Here is a 14,066-nt window from a genome sequence, read left to right as displayed (position 1 = left end):
CAGGTTTACAATCATAATGTCCAAACCTTTTTAAAACCTTTTCAACGTAATGTGATTGAGTTAGGACATATCCATCTGAATTCCTTAGAATTCGAACTCCAAGAATCACATCAGCTAATCCCATATCTTTCATATCAAAGCTAGAATTTAGCATTTTCTTTGTGGAGTTAATCACATCTTTGTTTGTTCCCAGTATAAGCATGTCATCAACATAAAGACACACAATAACACAAGCATTTTTCGTTTGCTTAACATAAATGCATTTATCACTTTCATTGATCACAAATCCATTTGTGAGCATATTATGATCGAATTTTTCATGCCATTGCTTAGGAGCTTGTTTAAGTCCATATAATGACTTAATCAATTTGCAAACTTTCTTTTCTTGACCTTTGACAATAAAACCTTCAGGTTGTTCCATATAAATTTCTTCGTCTAATTCACCATTTAGAAATGCAGTCTTGACATCCATTTGATGTATCTCAAGATTGTGTACAGACGTTATAGCTATTAATAACCTTATAGATGTTATTCTAGCTACTAGTGAATAAGTGTCAAAGTAGTCAAGTCCTTCTTTTTGACGATATCCTTTGGCAACTAGACGAGCTTTATACTTGTCTATGGTACCATCCGGTCTCAATTTCCTTTTGAAAATCCATTTATGTCCTATTGGTTTATTTCCAGGAGGCAAATTAACCAATTCCCATGTATTATTTTGCATGATGGATTCCATTTCACTTTGAATAGATTCTTTCCAATAAGGCGCTTCAGAGGATTCTAAAGCAGCCTTATAAGTTTGAGGCTCGTCTTCGGTTATAAAAGTGAGGAAATCAGGACCAAAATCCTTTGCACTCTTTGCTCTTTTACTCTTCCGTGGTTCCAAATCTTGACTTTGAACTCTAGAAGTTGAAGCATGATTTTCGTCATCATTTCTTGTATTATCATCATGTACTCTTTTGTTCAATACATATGACCTATCTTTATAAGGAAAAATTTCCTCAAAGAACTCAGCTTCGGCAAATTCAAGTATTGTATTTACATGAATGTCTGCAATTTTAGATTTATGAACCAAAAATCTATATGCCGAACTATTATTAGCGTGACCAATAAATATACAATCCACTGTTTTTGGTCCAAGTTTTTGTCTCTTCGGAAGAGGCACTTGAACTTTTGCAAGACAACCCCACACTTTCAAGGTTTTGTATGTAGGTAACCTACTTTTCCAGATTTCATAAGGAGATTGATTGGTCTTCTTATGTGGAATTCGGTTCAAAATCGTATTTGCAGCAAGGAATGCCTCACCCCATAAATTATGTGGTGCTCCAGAACTATTCAACATGGAATTAATCATATCCTTCAATGTACAATTTTTCCATTCAGCCACTCCATTTTGTTGAGGAGTATACGGGGCTGTGGTTTGATGTATTATTCCATGTGTTGAACAAAATTCTGCAAAGTCATTAGATTCGTATTCACCACCTCTATCCGATCTTAAGACTTTTATTCTTTTGTTTAGTTAATTTTCGACTTCGGCTTTAAATGTCTTAAACATGTTTAAAGCTTCGTCTTTACTATGAATCAAATAGACATAACAGAATTTGCTGCAATCATCAATGAAGGAAATATAGTAGTTCTTTCCTCCACGAGTTGGTGTGGATTTGAAATCACAAAGATCACTATGGATTAAACCAAGTATTTCGTTGGATTTTTCCACTGATATATAAGAGTGTCTTGCATATTTGGATTCTGTGCATATCTCACATTTAGATACTTTGTTCATAGAGCATTTTGGCAGTAGGCCTAAGTTAACCATTCTTTGAAGAGAACGAAAATTAACATGACCTAATCTTGCATGCCATAATGTAGATGACTCAATCAAGTAAGCAGAAGAAGCACTAGGCTTGTTATTGTTATTAATAGCATCAACAGAAAGTACATTCAATTTAAAGAGCCCCTCAGACAGGTAGCCCTTTCCCACATACATCCCACCCTTGGTGATTACAAACTTATCAGATTCGAAGACTATTTTGAAACCTTTGTTACTTAGAAGCGATCCAGAAATCAGATTCTTGCGAATATCAGGAACATGCAGAACATTGGTGAGTGACAGCTCTTTTCCAAAAGTGAGTTTGAGCGTCACTTTTCCTTTCCCTGCAACGGCAGATGCAGTTGCATTCCCCATGTACAGATTTTCTCCACCATCAACAGATTGGTAAGTAACAAATAAATTTCGATCATCACACACATGCCTTATTGCTCCTGTATCAACCCACCAGTCATTGGAATTCGTCAATAAATTGACTTCAGACACAACAGCAACAAACTTGTCTTCTGCAACGTTTGCTTGATTGGAATTTTCAGAATTCTGATCCTTCTTGTGGCGGCAATCCTTTGCCCTATGTCCTGTCTTTCCACAAACCCAGCAACCTCCTTTGATTTTCTTGAAGGTTTTCCCCTTCACAGCAGTTAGTGTTTTCTTTGCAGCAGCATCCTTGCCTTTGTTTTTCTGATGGTGCCTTGCCTTGTGTAAGTCACTTCCTTCCACAACATTGGCTTTTGCCTCCAGAGATGAGACATCATACTTCTCATTTTTGCGATGATCCTCCTCCACACGCAATTTGAGAATCAATTGATCCATGTTCATGTCTTCAGTTAGATGTTTAAGATAAATCTTAAAGTCCTTCCAATTTGAAGGCAGTTTCTCTATAATAGAGCCAACCACAAAACCTTCTTTCAGACCAAGATTTTCTTCATCTAACTCATGAACAATCACTTGGAGTTCTTCAACTTGCTTGACAACAGACTTTGTGTCACTCATCTTGTAATTCAGAAATTTTCCAATTACAAACTTCTTGGAACTTGCCACTTCGAACTTATACTTCTTATCCAGAGACTCCCACAGATCTTTCCCTGTCTTATATGATGAATAAACATCATACAGAGAGTCATCTAAAGCATTCAGAATGTAGTTCCTGCATAGAAATTCACTATGAGTCCAGGCTTCTATAGCCTGCAGAATTTCGGCAGGAATATCTCCCTCTTCGGGTGCTTTGGGGGACTCAGAAATAAGCACATGACTCAAGTTCAGAGTTGTTAAGTAGAACAACATTTTCTGTTGCCAACGTTTGAAATCAACTCCCTTGAACTTCTCAGGTTTCTCAACGTGTTGCTTAACGACACCAACATTTGATTGATCCATGGTTTCACAACGAAATATTCTGTCTTAGAAGATTGCTTCTGCAAACCTCTATCTACAAAGATCAAGTCAGTTATTTGTGATTTACATGCAATTTCGTTAAGTGTTAACATTTTGATATATTACATCTTTTGTTGAATTTGCTATTTGAAATAAATTGTGTAAATTATATATATATATATATATATATATATTATATATAAGTAACATTTGATTGGTTCTAACAAAAAATTAAGACGAGTTACCACTAGACCAATAGATGACAACATTTGGATTTAATAAATCTTGATAGACTCGGGGCCTAATTTCTTTGAGTTTTGATCGTTATGTTATCGCTTTGTCACTGATATTTAATTTTATTCAATTCTACAATTAAAATTTGAATTTTGATCATTAGTATATGCATTGAAACTTAAATTTTATAATGGAGGTGGATAGGATAAAATTAGATTTTTTTTTCTCATTAGCATTTGATGTCTACGAACGCTAATTAGTCATAGGCTTATCATGCTAGAGAGGTTATACTTTCGTAAATTACATTGTAAACTATTTAATAAAAGTAGGGTTCACTAAATTCCACCTTTTTTTAAAGATGTGGTACAATGTGTCCTAAATTGTAGTCTTAATTGTTTTGGTCCTGTTATCTTTCCCACGTTCTCTTTTTTCTTGCAAAAGTATGTAATATTTAATGGTGCCATAATCTTAATCTCCAAGTAACAATGATTTATATAAAATTCGTTTATTGGCATGTGACGTCCTAGTTCAGTTATATGTACTTATAAATGTTAAAAAAAAAAAAAAAAACTGCTTAAAATGTAGAGTAATTCTTGAATTTGTATCACGTAACTCATCCGCATAAAACTTAACACATAAAAAGAGAATTCCTTAATTCAATTTCAACAAAAAAGTGTCTGTAGACTTTTAAATTTAAATCTCGACATAAATAAATAATGTTTATGCGTATTTTGACACAAACGAGTGATGTAGCACGCATACAACACACAAGAGATTCTCAGAAAATATCATCTACAAACAGCTTATCAAGAAAAAAAGTAAAATATAAAGAACATCGGCAAGGAGGGAAAAGGATTGATGTCAAAGTTATGAGTGTGATGCAAAATCTTTATACTATCGTGGGTTCTCTTTCTGCTTGGATGCCCATTGAGACTGCTTTTTCTTTGACGGTGGGGGCCCCAACGACACCATCATTCGACATCTGTCCAACCATGTCAGCATCCATGATCTATGGTCTTACAATGGTAAAAGAGACAAAATCTCCACAATGTGAAAACTCAGAAAGGAATCTTCAAAGGCTCTTTCTCTTCCACATTTCTGCACAAAAAAACAGCAACCTTAATCCTTAAGCTGTTAGATGTGTTGTTATTGTTGACTGAGAGTCAGTTAAGTTGCTTGAAGGCTAAGAATGATATATAGCAGTAGCTATAAATAGAACATTTGACGCCATTAAGTTATAAACTCAATACAGAACATTTTACTCCATCTTCGAATTCTCTCTCATCTCTCTACAATCTCGGTTTCCCTCTAGATTTTTCACCATTGTTTTGACTTGCTATAATTCAGAAACAGACGGACGAAGGCAAATGGAATCGAGTTACACAGTTTTAAACGGTGAAGGCTCCCTCGCAATGGTTCAGGTAGAACTAGACGCAGTACCTCTCAAATGCGCACCCATTGTGTCGTCCTACAACGACAAGATCCGCCCTCTTCTGGATGCGGTAGACAAGTTACGCAGCTTGATGGTGATGGATGAAGGCATTCAGCTGCCAACGATTGTGGTGGTCGGAGACCAGTCATCCGGGAAGTCTAGCGTGCTCGAATCCTTGGCCGGCATCAGCCTCCCTCGGGGCCAAGGCATCTGCACGAGAGTGCCTCTTATTATGAGGCTGGAACACCACTCGAGTCCTCAGCCTGAACTTTCCTTAGAGTACAATGGCAGAGTTGATCGTACTGATGAAGACAATATCGCCAAAGATATTGTGAAAGCTACTAATTCTATTGCGGGGGGAGGTAAGGGAATTTCGAACACGCCACTTACTTTGTTGGTGAAGAAGAATGGGGTTCCGGATCTCACTATGGTTGATCTTCCGGGAATCACAAGGGTTCCGGTCCATGGCCAACCTGAAAATATCTATGATCAGATCAAAGATATGATCATGGAATATATTAAGCCGGAGGAAAGTATTATTCTGAATGTATTGTCTGCTACGGTGGATTTTACTACGTGTGAGTCAATCCGGATGTCACAAAGTGTAGATAAAACTGGTGAGAGGACACTCGCTGTGGTTACGAAAGTGGACAAGGCACCGGAAGGACTACTTGAAAAGGTCACTGGAGATGACGTAAACATTGGTCTTGGTTATGTCTGTGTAAGGAACAGGATTGGTGACGAAACTTATGAGGAGGCAGCGGCGATGGCACATGAACTATTTCAAACCCATCCTCTGCTTTCGAAGATTGACAAGTCCATTGTCGGTATTCCAGTTTTAGCACAGAAGCTGGTCCAAATTCAAGCAAACAGCATAGCAAGAAATATACCCGAGATAGTGAAGAAGATCAATGACAGGCTGAACTTCTGCATTATGGAGCTGAACAAAATGCCAAAGAGGCTTTCATCTGTTGCCGAGGCTATAACAGCCTTTATGCAAATCATTGGCTTGGCCAAGGAATCGCTTAGGAAGATTCTTTTGAGAGGAGAATTTGAGGACTATGCGGACGACAATCACATGCACTGCACTGCTAGATTGGTTGAGATGCTCAACCAGTACTCGGTTGAACTTCACATATGTGCTGAAGCTGATGCAAAGAGCAACTTCTTGATGGAGGAGATCAAGATCTTGGAGGAGTCCAAAGGTATTTCACTTCCGAACTTCCTTCCACGCAATGCTTTCCTCATTATCTTGCAGGGAAAAGTGAATGAAATTTCGAGTATTCCGATTGCATTTGAGGAAAAAGTGTGGAGCTACATTGAAAAGGTGGTTATTTCTGTGTTGATGCATTATACGGAGAACTATCATCAGCTGCAGCTGTCAGCCCGGCGTGCCGGCCATAATCTAATGGCAAAGATGAAGGAAAGGTCAATCAAGTGGATGCTGGAGCTTGTAGAGATGGAAAAGCTGACGGATTATACATGTGATGGTGATTATGTTTCCGAATGGAACAAGTTGATGGCTAGTCAGAATCAATTCATTCATGGAGTCTTAACTGACGAGAATAAACCTTCTATCATAACTATAGAAGGCATTGGGGAAGTTGAAGTCGGTGTTCTGAGGAAGTACCCGCATGTGTTAGCTCAAGCTTATGACCTTAAAATGAGAATGATTGCTTATTGGAAGGTTGTTTTGAGGAGGCTTGTGGACTCCATGGCATTGCACTTGCAGCTGTCTGTTTTCAACCTTGTGAACAAAGAGATGGAAGCTGAGATTGTGAATGAGTTGATGGGACCTTACGGTGGGGGAATTGAGAGGATGTTGGAGGAGTCGCCGGCAGTGGCAGTAAAGCGTGAGAAGCTTAACAAAAGCATAAAAAAACTGAGGGATTCGAAGGAGGTGGTGGCCAAGATTATGGACAGCATTATCACTTATGGTGACTAACTTGCCAATTAGCTTTCTGTTGTCTGATGTAGGTGGTTGTTTGTTTGTCAACTTTTGTTAAGTTCTTTTGTTTCCTTTGTGTTCTTGTTGTGTTAGTCGTATGGTTGTGGTAATCCATGTCAAGTTTAATGTTATTAATGAAATTTAAGTGCGATTTCCTCCTACATACAATCAACTGCTATTTTTTGTCTCATGTTTTCTACTTTCATTACCGTTTATTAATTTGACCGTGAGCTTTCATAACCAATGTGACAAACATAAAAACTTATTTAGGTAAAGAATGCAACACGCATTGTAGAAATTCTAACTGATAAGAAAACCACCTTCCTTAAATCTTCTTTTCGACGTTAAAGTTGTAATTGCCTGAAAATAAATATGTAAATAGTGTTGCTTGTCTAAGATAAATAAACTTGTTTGCAGGTTGGATAATGCTAGGGAGACTAAATTTTAAAACCAAATTTGCAAACCAAATGATGTGGTTGTTGATGATTGAATTATTACTTTAGCGTTGATTAACGTGCTTATTTCTGATTGGTGACACATTATTTGGTTTAAAATTTTGATCTCCTTAGCATTACATTTGTAGGTTTATATGCTCAGTTCTATCCAAGAAAGGTTATCATTTTAACTGATCTATACATATATACATATATGTACATACATACATATATATATATATATATATATATATATATATAAGGGAGAACATAAGCTAGATAAAATTGTTGTAAAGGTAATGTCAAATTAAAATTGTTGCAGGTTTATATATTAGACTAAAAACAACTGTCATACAAAAGCAAGATAAAAAGGGATACAAAGGAGAACATATAAAATTGTTGCAGGTTTATATATTAGACTAAAAACAACTGCCGTACAAAAGCAAGATAAAAAGGAATACAAGGGAGAACATTGTTTTTATTTTAGTGTTGCTTTGTTGTATATGTTCTTCTTTGTATCCCTTTTTATCTTGCTTTTGTACGGCAGTTGTTTTTAGTCTAGTGTTGCTTTGTTTCTTGGGCCTAGCATCAAATTGAAAAAGGAATAAAAAAAACATTTAGACAACGTTGTTTATGAAATGGTTAAGTGGGGGAGAATGTGGATTGAATAAAAGCAATCATGTCACATTCTCCTCCTACTATGAGGCAGAGGGACTTTTTTGTGTAATAAAAATTCAGTTCCAGTAGCGTGATGGATTTTTTTTTTCACTCTTTTTTAGTTTCTCACATAATTGTTAGAATAAAAAAATAATAAAAAAAGAAAAACTAAATAATGTGTGTAAAAGTTACTTTCCAAAAATATTTGTAAAGTTGGTCATATGAACTTGAAGCAAAACAGAATTCAGTGACATTTTAAATTTATACAACCGATCTCACTTATTGGAATAAGATTTTGTTTTTGTTATTGTTATTCATCCAATAAATTCATGATTATAGTGTGATAAACTGATGATGCGAAAGAATATCTTTTTAAAAAAAACGAGTGACGTGACATAAACTAGTGAACTCAAAAATTTCTCAAACAATGTGATCTACAAACAAGTAATGAAGAAAGTAAGAAAAATGTAAAGCACATTGGCAAGGAGGGACATATTGGTTGAAGCTTTGATTGTGATGCAAGTCCTTATATAGTTGTTTTCTTTTCTTTGCTTTCACAACTCAGATGTTATCGCTTTATTACCGATATTTAATTTTGTTTAGTTCTACAATTGAAATTTGAATCATTAGTATATGCATTGAAACATAAATTTTATAATAGAGGTGGATAGGATGAAATTAGAATTTTTTTTTTCGCATTAGCATTTGATGTCTACAAATGCTAATTACTCATAGGCTTATCATGCTAGAGAGGTTATACTTTAGTAAATTACATTGTAAACTATTTAATAAAAGTAGGGTTCACTAATATAAGTAAATTCCACCTTTTTTCAAAGATGTGGTACAATGTGTCCTAAATTGTAGTCTCAACTCTCAATTGTTTTGGTCCTGTCAACTTTCCCACGTTCTCTTTTTTCTTGCAAAACTATGTAATATTTAACAATGCCATAATCTTAATCTCCAAGTAACAATGATTTATATAAAATCCGTTTATTATCATGTGGCGTTCTAGCTCGGTTATATGTGCTTATAAATGTTAAAAAAAAAACCAGCTTAAAATGTAGAGTAATTCTTGAATTTGTATCACACAACTCATCCGCATAAAACGTAACACATAAAATGAGAATTCCTTAATTCGAGTTCACCAAAAAGTGTCTGCAGACTTTAAATTTTAAATCACAACGGAAAGAAATAATGTTTATGCGTGTTTTGACATAAACGAGTGATGTAGCACTTATACGACACACAAGAGATTCTCAAAAAATGTCATCTATAAAAAACTTATCAAGAAAGAAAGTAAAATATAAAGAACATTGGCAAGGAGGGAAAGGGATTGATGTCAAAGCGATGAATGTGACGCAAAATCTTTATACTATCGTGGGTTCTCTTTCCGCTTGGATGCTCATGGGGACTGCTTTTCTTTGACGATGAAGGCTCCAACAACACCATGTTAAGCCCATTTACTTGAGCCCACTACTTCTCCTCTTGCAACCGGCCTACATCAGCCTTCTTTCCTTATGTTCAAGTAGCTAAGGTTTTTCCTTTTTATGAGGAGTATAAATATGTAATAATGGAGAGCAGAAAGAACCTATGAAATGATGAATTAAAGTTGCCTCTTTTTCCTCAAACTTTTCTTTCCCTCTCCTCTTTTAAATTCCTACACTATTTTCTATTAAAGTTGTCATTTTCAGCCAACCCGAACCGATTGGGCATACCAATTGGTATCAGAGCCCGTCGATTTGATAGGCAAAAACACGCACTCCACCACCTCTGATGCAGACACCGTCATTGCAGCAGCTGATGTTCGCCAAGAACACTTGCTAATGCAAGTTGATGACTTGGGTGACTCAATCTCCACCCTGGAAACACAACAAACCCACATCCATAAATCTCTTGAAACCTTGAACACATCCAACACAACTTTTCAAAAGAATATGACCTCACAGTTTGTAGCTTTTCAATCCCTAATGCTTGACGAACTTCGACTCCTCAAATCGGAGCCTCCACCCTCCCAATCCTCAACCCACATCGCCACCCACCACCCACCACACACCCAACCCCTCTTCAACCCTCATTTAACCTCAACACCATACCATTTCATTCCTCGGTCCCCGTCCCTCTAACCCTAACCCATCCCCTTCATTTCACTCCATTTTTGTGTCTTCTAGTGCTCAGTCATCAAGTTTGGGCCTTTCTCACCCATTATCCCTAAGCCTAGCCCCATTTCCCATTTACTCCATCACCACTCGACCCACCCACGTTCCCACCACTACAACCAGTAACCTTACCCCTTATCACTATGGCTCTTCCTTACTTTTCTTACCACAACCACTCGACCCACCCACGTTCTCACCACTACAACCAGCAACCTTACCCCTTATCACTATGGCTCTTCCTTACTTTTCTTACCACACATCCCCTCTTCCTTCTCAACACACTTAAAATCCTTCCACTTAAGTCCTTCCACGGCACTCGGCTCCTCACCACCCCCCTCCTATATTACCCAACCCACATCCCTAGAACCCTCATTCCCATTTTAAAGCTATTAAAATGGAACTTCCATGATTTAATGGCAAGCACTACTACGGCTGGTTAGCCATGACAGAATGTTACCTTGACTACTTGTTGACCCTAGAAACTACAAAGCCTACGTGGCGCGCAGGCCGAGTATTCTATAAGCTAACTACGTCCTTCGGTGAATGCGGGGCGTGCCAACTCGTCGGCCGAGCTCGGCCGAGGAGTAAATTTGTTGATGTTGCGTTGAGCGCGCTGCTGACTTCTGTGTCTTGCGATTGCGGCCGAGGAAGGAACAATTCTCGGCCTCTTGGGTTCTAGAGCCTGAAGACAAGGCTGCTAATTTGCGAAGTTCAATCTCAAATTCGGCTGTCAATGTGCCGAATACAGTAACCTGGTAACACCTCATTTCGCCGAGAAGGCTGATGAGATGACCTCGACCAATAAGGATTCGGAAATCCTTCTCGACCGAGACTTGGATAGGTAACCAGTCGTCCTCGCCGTAGTGCTGTTGATGCCAACGGAAGATGCTGCGAGATCAGCTGATTCTACGGTGACAGAGCTATCTATGCCGACTTAAGATATCACCGGTTGCCTTCACAGTGCTGTTGATGCCAACGGAAGATGTGTCGGCGAAAAAAGAAAATAAAAAGTCTCAAGGTGTTGAGAAAGTTTGCGCAGGGCAGTTTTGTGTGTGTGTTCGAGATCCTTTCTGTCGCAGAATAGCTTGTATTTATAGTATTTTGTACTTGCTTGGCACGAACTGCAACTCTGACTCCTTCAAAATTGATCCGTGTGAAATGCCAAAGCCTATCCTCCAGCTTTTGTGACTTTTCAAACCTAATAAAAGTTAGGCTTTATCATATCTCATAAAAAGCCTAGCCCACCTAAACTTCTTATCATCAAAACCCCATCTGACACCATCCATCACCATGTAAAAAGACCTAGTCTACCTAGGTTCCTTATCCCATCATTATCCAAGACCATGACTTTAAAATCATCAAATCCCCAAGTTTTTTCAATATGCACGTTCATTGCTAAACATCCAAATTAATTTGAACTGTATCTCTTACTTGAGGATATAATTTGCATCCTATCCATCCCGTTTAAAAATATGTCAAGATAATTCAAATTAAAAGATAATTATGATAAAAACCATAATATTATCTTTTAACAAAAATATCTTCACTTTTCCATCCGACGGCTGAGAACTATGTTTACTCTACGGTCTCGATTACACGGGCCGATGGTGTAAATTTGGGTCCAAACATTGCCCCCCAGTTTCCTTGAGCTTCGGCTCGTAAGCCGAATGGTTAAGGAAATTAATTGCTCGTAGCCAACAACATTTCGTCGTATTACCGAAACAAATTTTGTTTCTCGGCATTAAAATCACCTATGTTCTTCTGCCAATGTCATGACCTCCCTCCAACTCTCGACTGCCGGGGTCGAGAAAACACCAGTATCGGTCAAAAATATGGGGTCGAGAATAAATGGGGCCGAGACCGAGAAGATCTGAGGTCGATAAAAACTGCCACTGGAGCTCGGCATGCCTATATATATATAAACCTGCCATATATACTACCATATATATATCCCAATGTCAGCACCCATGTGATACTGCCATATATATATTCAACTAATTCTGCCAAATATGTCTGCAACCATCAGGTCTAGGGTTTAGGCTTAAAGCCTTTCCTCAACCGATTTGACCTTTCAAAACCCCACATTTATATATATATATATATATATATATATATATATATATATATATATATCCATGACATGCATACATCAAGATGACAAGCCTCCATTTCTTCGGCAAGATCTGCCAATTCCTTTTTGGATCTAACCAACCTTGCCGAGCTCGGCAATACAAGATTTTGACTCTGCCAACATCTATACGGACACCATAGCCTTTTCCTAACTCTCGGCTTCAGCCTATCCAGCCGAATTTTATTATTACTATTCGGCCAACTAATGTTGTTTTTGCCCCCCATTTTCTTATGCATCGGCTTGCATAGCCCGATGTTTTAAGAAAATAATCATTTTTTTTTTTTTAGCAAAAGAAAACAAAAGTTGCCCAACTATAAAGTGGAGGAGGCCAACGATGCTTTATTCCAAGCCGAGATTTTTGTATATCAACACAGCCACTCAAATTTTGCATTAAGCCGAATAAAAAATGATCTCCAAATATATTTAACTTGGAAAAATATTTTTTATCGACCGCCGAATGTGTTGAACAATTATTATGCTCCCCAGGCACAATTTCGGCTTTCAATTCAAACAACTTAGCCGAATGGGACTTCTCCATATCGGCCTTATCACCAATAATCATGTCGATTGGCGTGATTTTTTCGATTAGGCCTATGTCTCGGCCTTGTTCGTCATTGGAGCACTTTTCTGACGAATCATTTTCTAAGTTGAGTTGTGGCTCAGAAATTTGAATTTTTTCTTCTAGGCCCACCACACTTTCAGTCTCAACCAAAAAAACAGGTGGCCCATGTTCTTCTTCGGTCGTCTCGACAATTTTCTGATGCCGAATTTTAATTGTGGCCGGAGCGAAAAATTACCCCCCGGCCTTTGGACCTAACCATTTTTCAAATGGAATTGATCTGTAATCAGAAACTGTTTGGGCCCAAAATAACAGTTTGGGCCGAGTGTAGGGTCATTCTCGGCCCGGAAGGCCTTGCGACAAGAATACCATGGATCGTTCAGTACGTGGGCCTCCAAACCTAGGTCGGCTAGGTTATAACACAAGAGGTCGAATCCTAGTGCAATAAGGAGTCTCGGCAGGACCCGGAAGTGAATCCGGCTCAGTCAGGGACTAGGTTCACAGTCCTAGTGAAGGTAGGACTGGTCGAGTTGATGCTGATCAGGGGAAGAAAACCTAGTCCGAGTAGGTTTTTAACTCGACCTTAGGGGGAACCATTGCTATAAATAGAAGAGGTTGCACATCCTTCAAAGCCTCCTGCAAATCAATACAAAATTGCCCTGCGCAAATTCTCACAACTTGTGATTTTTCTTTTTTCCTTTTTCGCTGACACATCTTCCGTTGGCATCAACAGCACTGTGAAAGCAACCGGTGACATCTTAAGTCGGCATTGATAGCTCTGTCACCGTAGAGTCAGTCGGTCTCGCAGTATCTTCTGTTGGCATCAACAGCACTGCGGCGAGAACGATTGATTACCTATCCAAGTCTCGGTCGAGAAGGGTTTCTAAATCCTTGTTGGTCGAGGTCATCTCATCAGCCTTCCCGGCAAAGTGAGGTGTTACGGTTATTACATTCGGCACATGGAAAGCCGAATTTGATATTGAACTTCGTAAGAATAGTAACCTTGTCTTCAGGTTCGAGAGCCCAAGAGGCCGAGACGTGTTCCTTTCTCGGCCGCAATCGCAAGACGCAGAAGTCAGTAGCGCGACCCAACGCAACATCAACAAATTTACTTCTCGGCCGAGCTCGGCCGACGAGTTGGCACGCCCCGCATTCACCGAAGGACGTAGTTAGCTCATTAATTACTCGGCCTGCGCGCCACGTAGGCTTTGTAGTTTCTAGGGTCAACATTTTGGCACGCCCGGTGGGACCCAGTGCTAAACTACGAAGTTCATGCCAATTGAAACACGATCGGTAAAAAAGAAAACAGCTATGGGAAA

The 14,066-nt window shown here is 38.5% G+C and overlaps 1 protein-coding gene across 1 annotated transcript; it reads left to right on the top strand.

Moving 5' to 3' along the window:
* The first annotated feature begins 4,496 nt into the window (after nucleotides 1-4,496).
* On the top strand, nucleotides 4,497-6,978 carry LOC103414864 (dynamin-related protein 4C-like). Its single transcript, XM_029092750.2, has one exon. It carries the CDS (start codon nucleotides 4,798-4,800, stop codon nucleotides 6,805-6,807), a length of 2,010 nt encoding a protein of 669 aa, XP_028948583.2. The 5' UTR covers nucleotides 4,497-4,797; the 3' UTR covers nucleotides 6,808-6,978.
* Nucleotides 6,979-14,066: the final 7,088 nt, after the last annotated feature.

This window comes from Malus domestica, chromosome 14, assembly GCF_042453785.1.
Source record: "Malus domestica chromosome 14, GDT2T_hap1".
NCBI classification, from domain to species: Eukaryota; Viridiplantae; Streptophyta; class Magnoliopsida; order Rosales; family Rosaceae; genus Malus; species Malus domestica.
The sequence above is the reverse complement of the archived record's forward strand: the minus strand, read 5'-3'. Positions and strand labels throughout refer to the sequence as shown.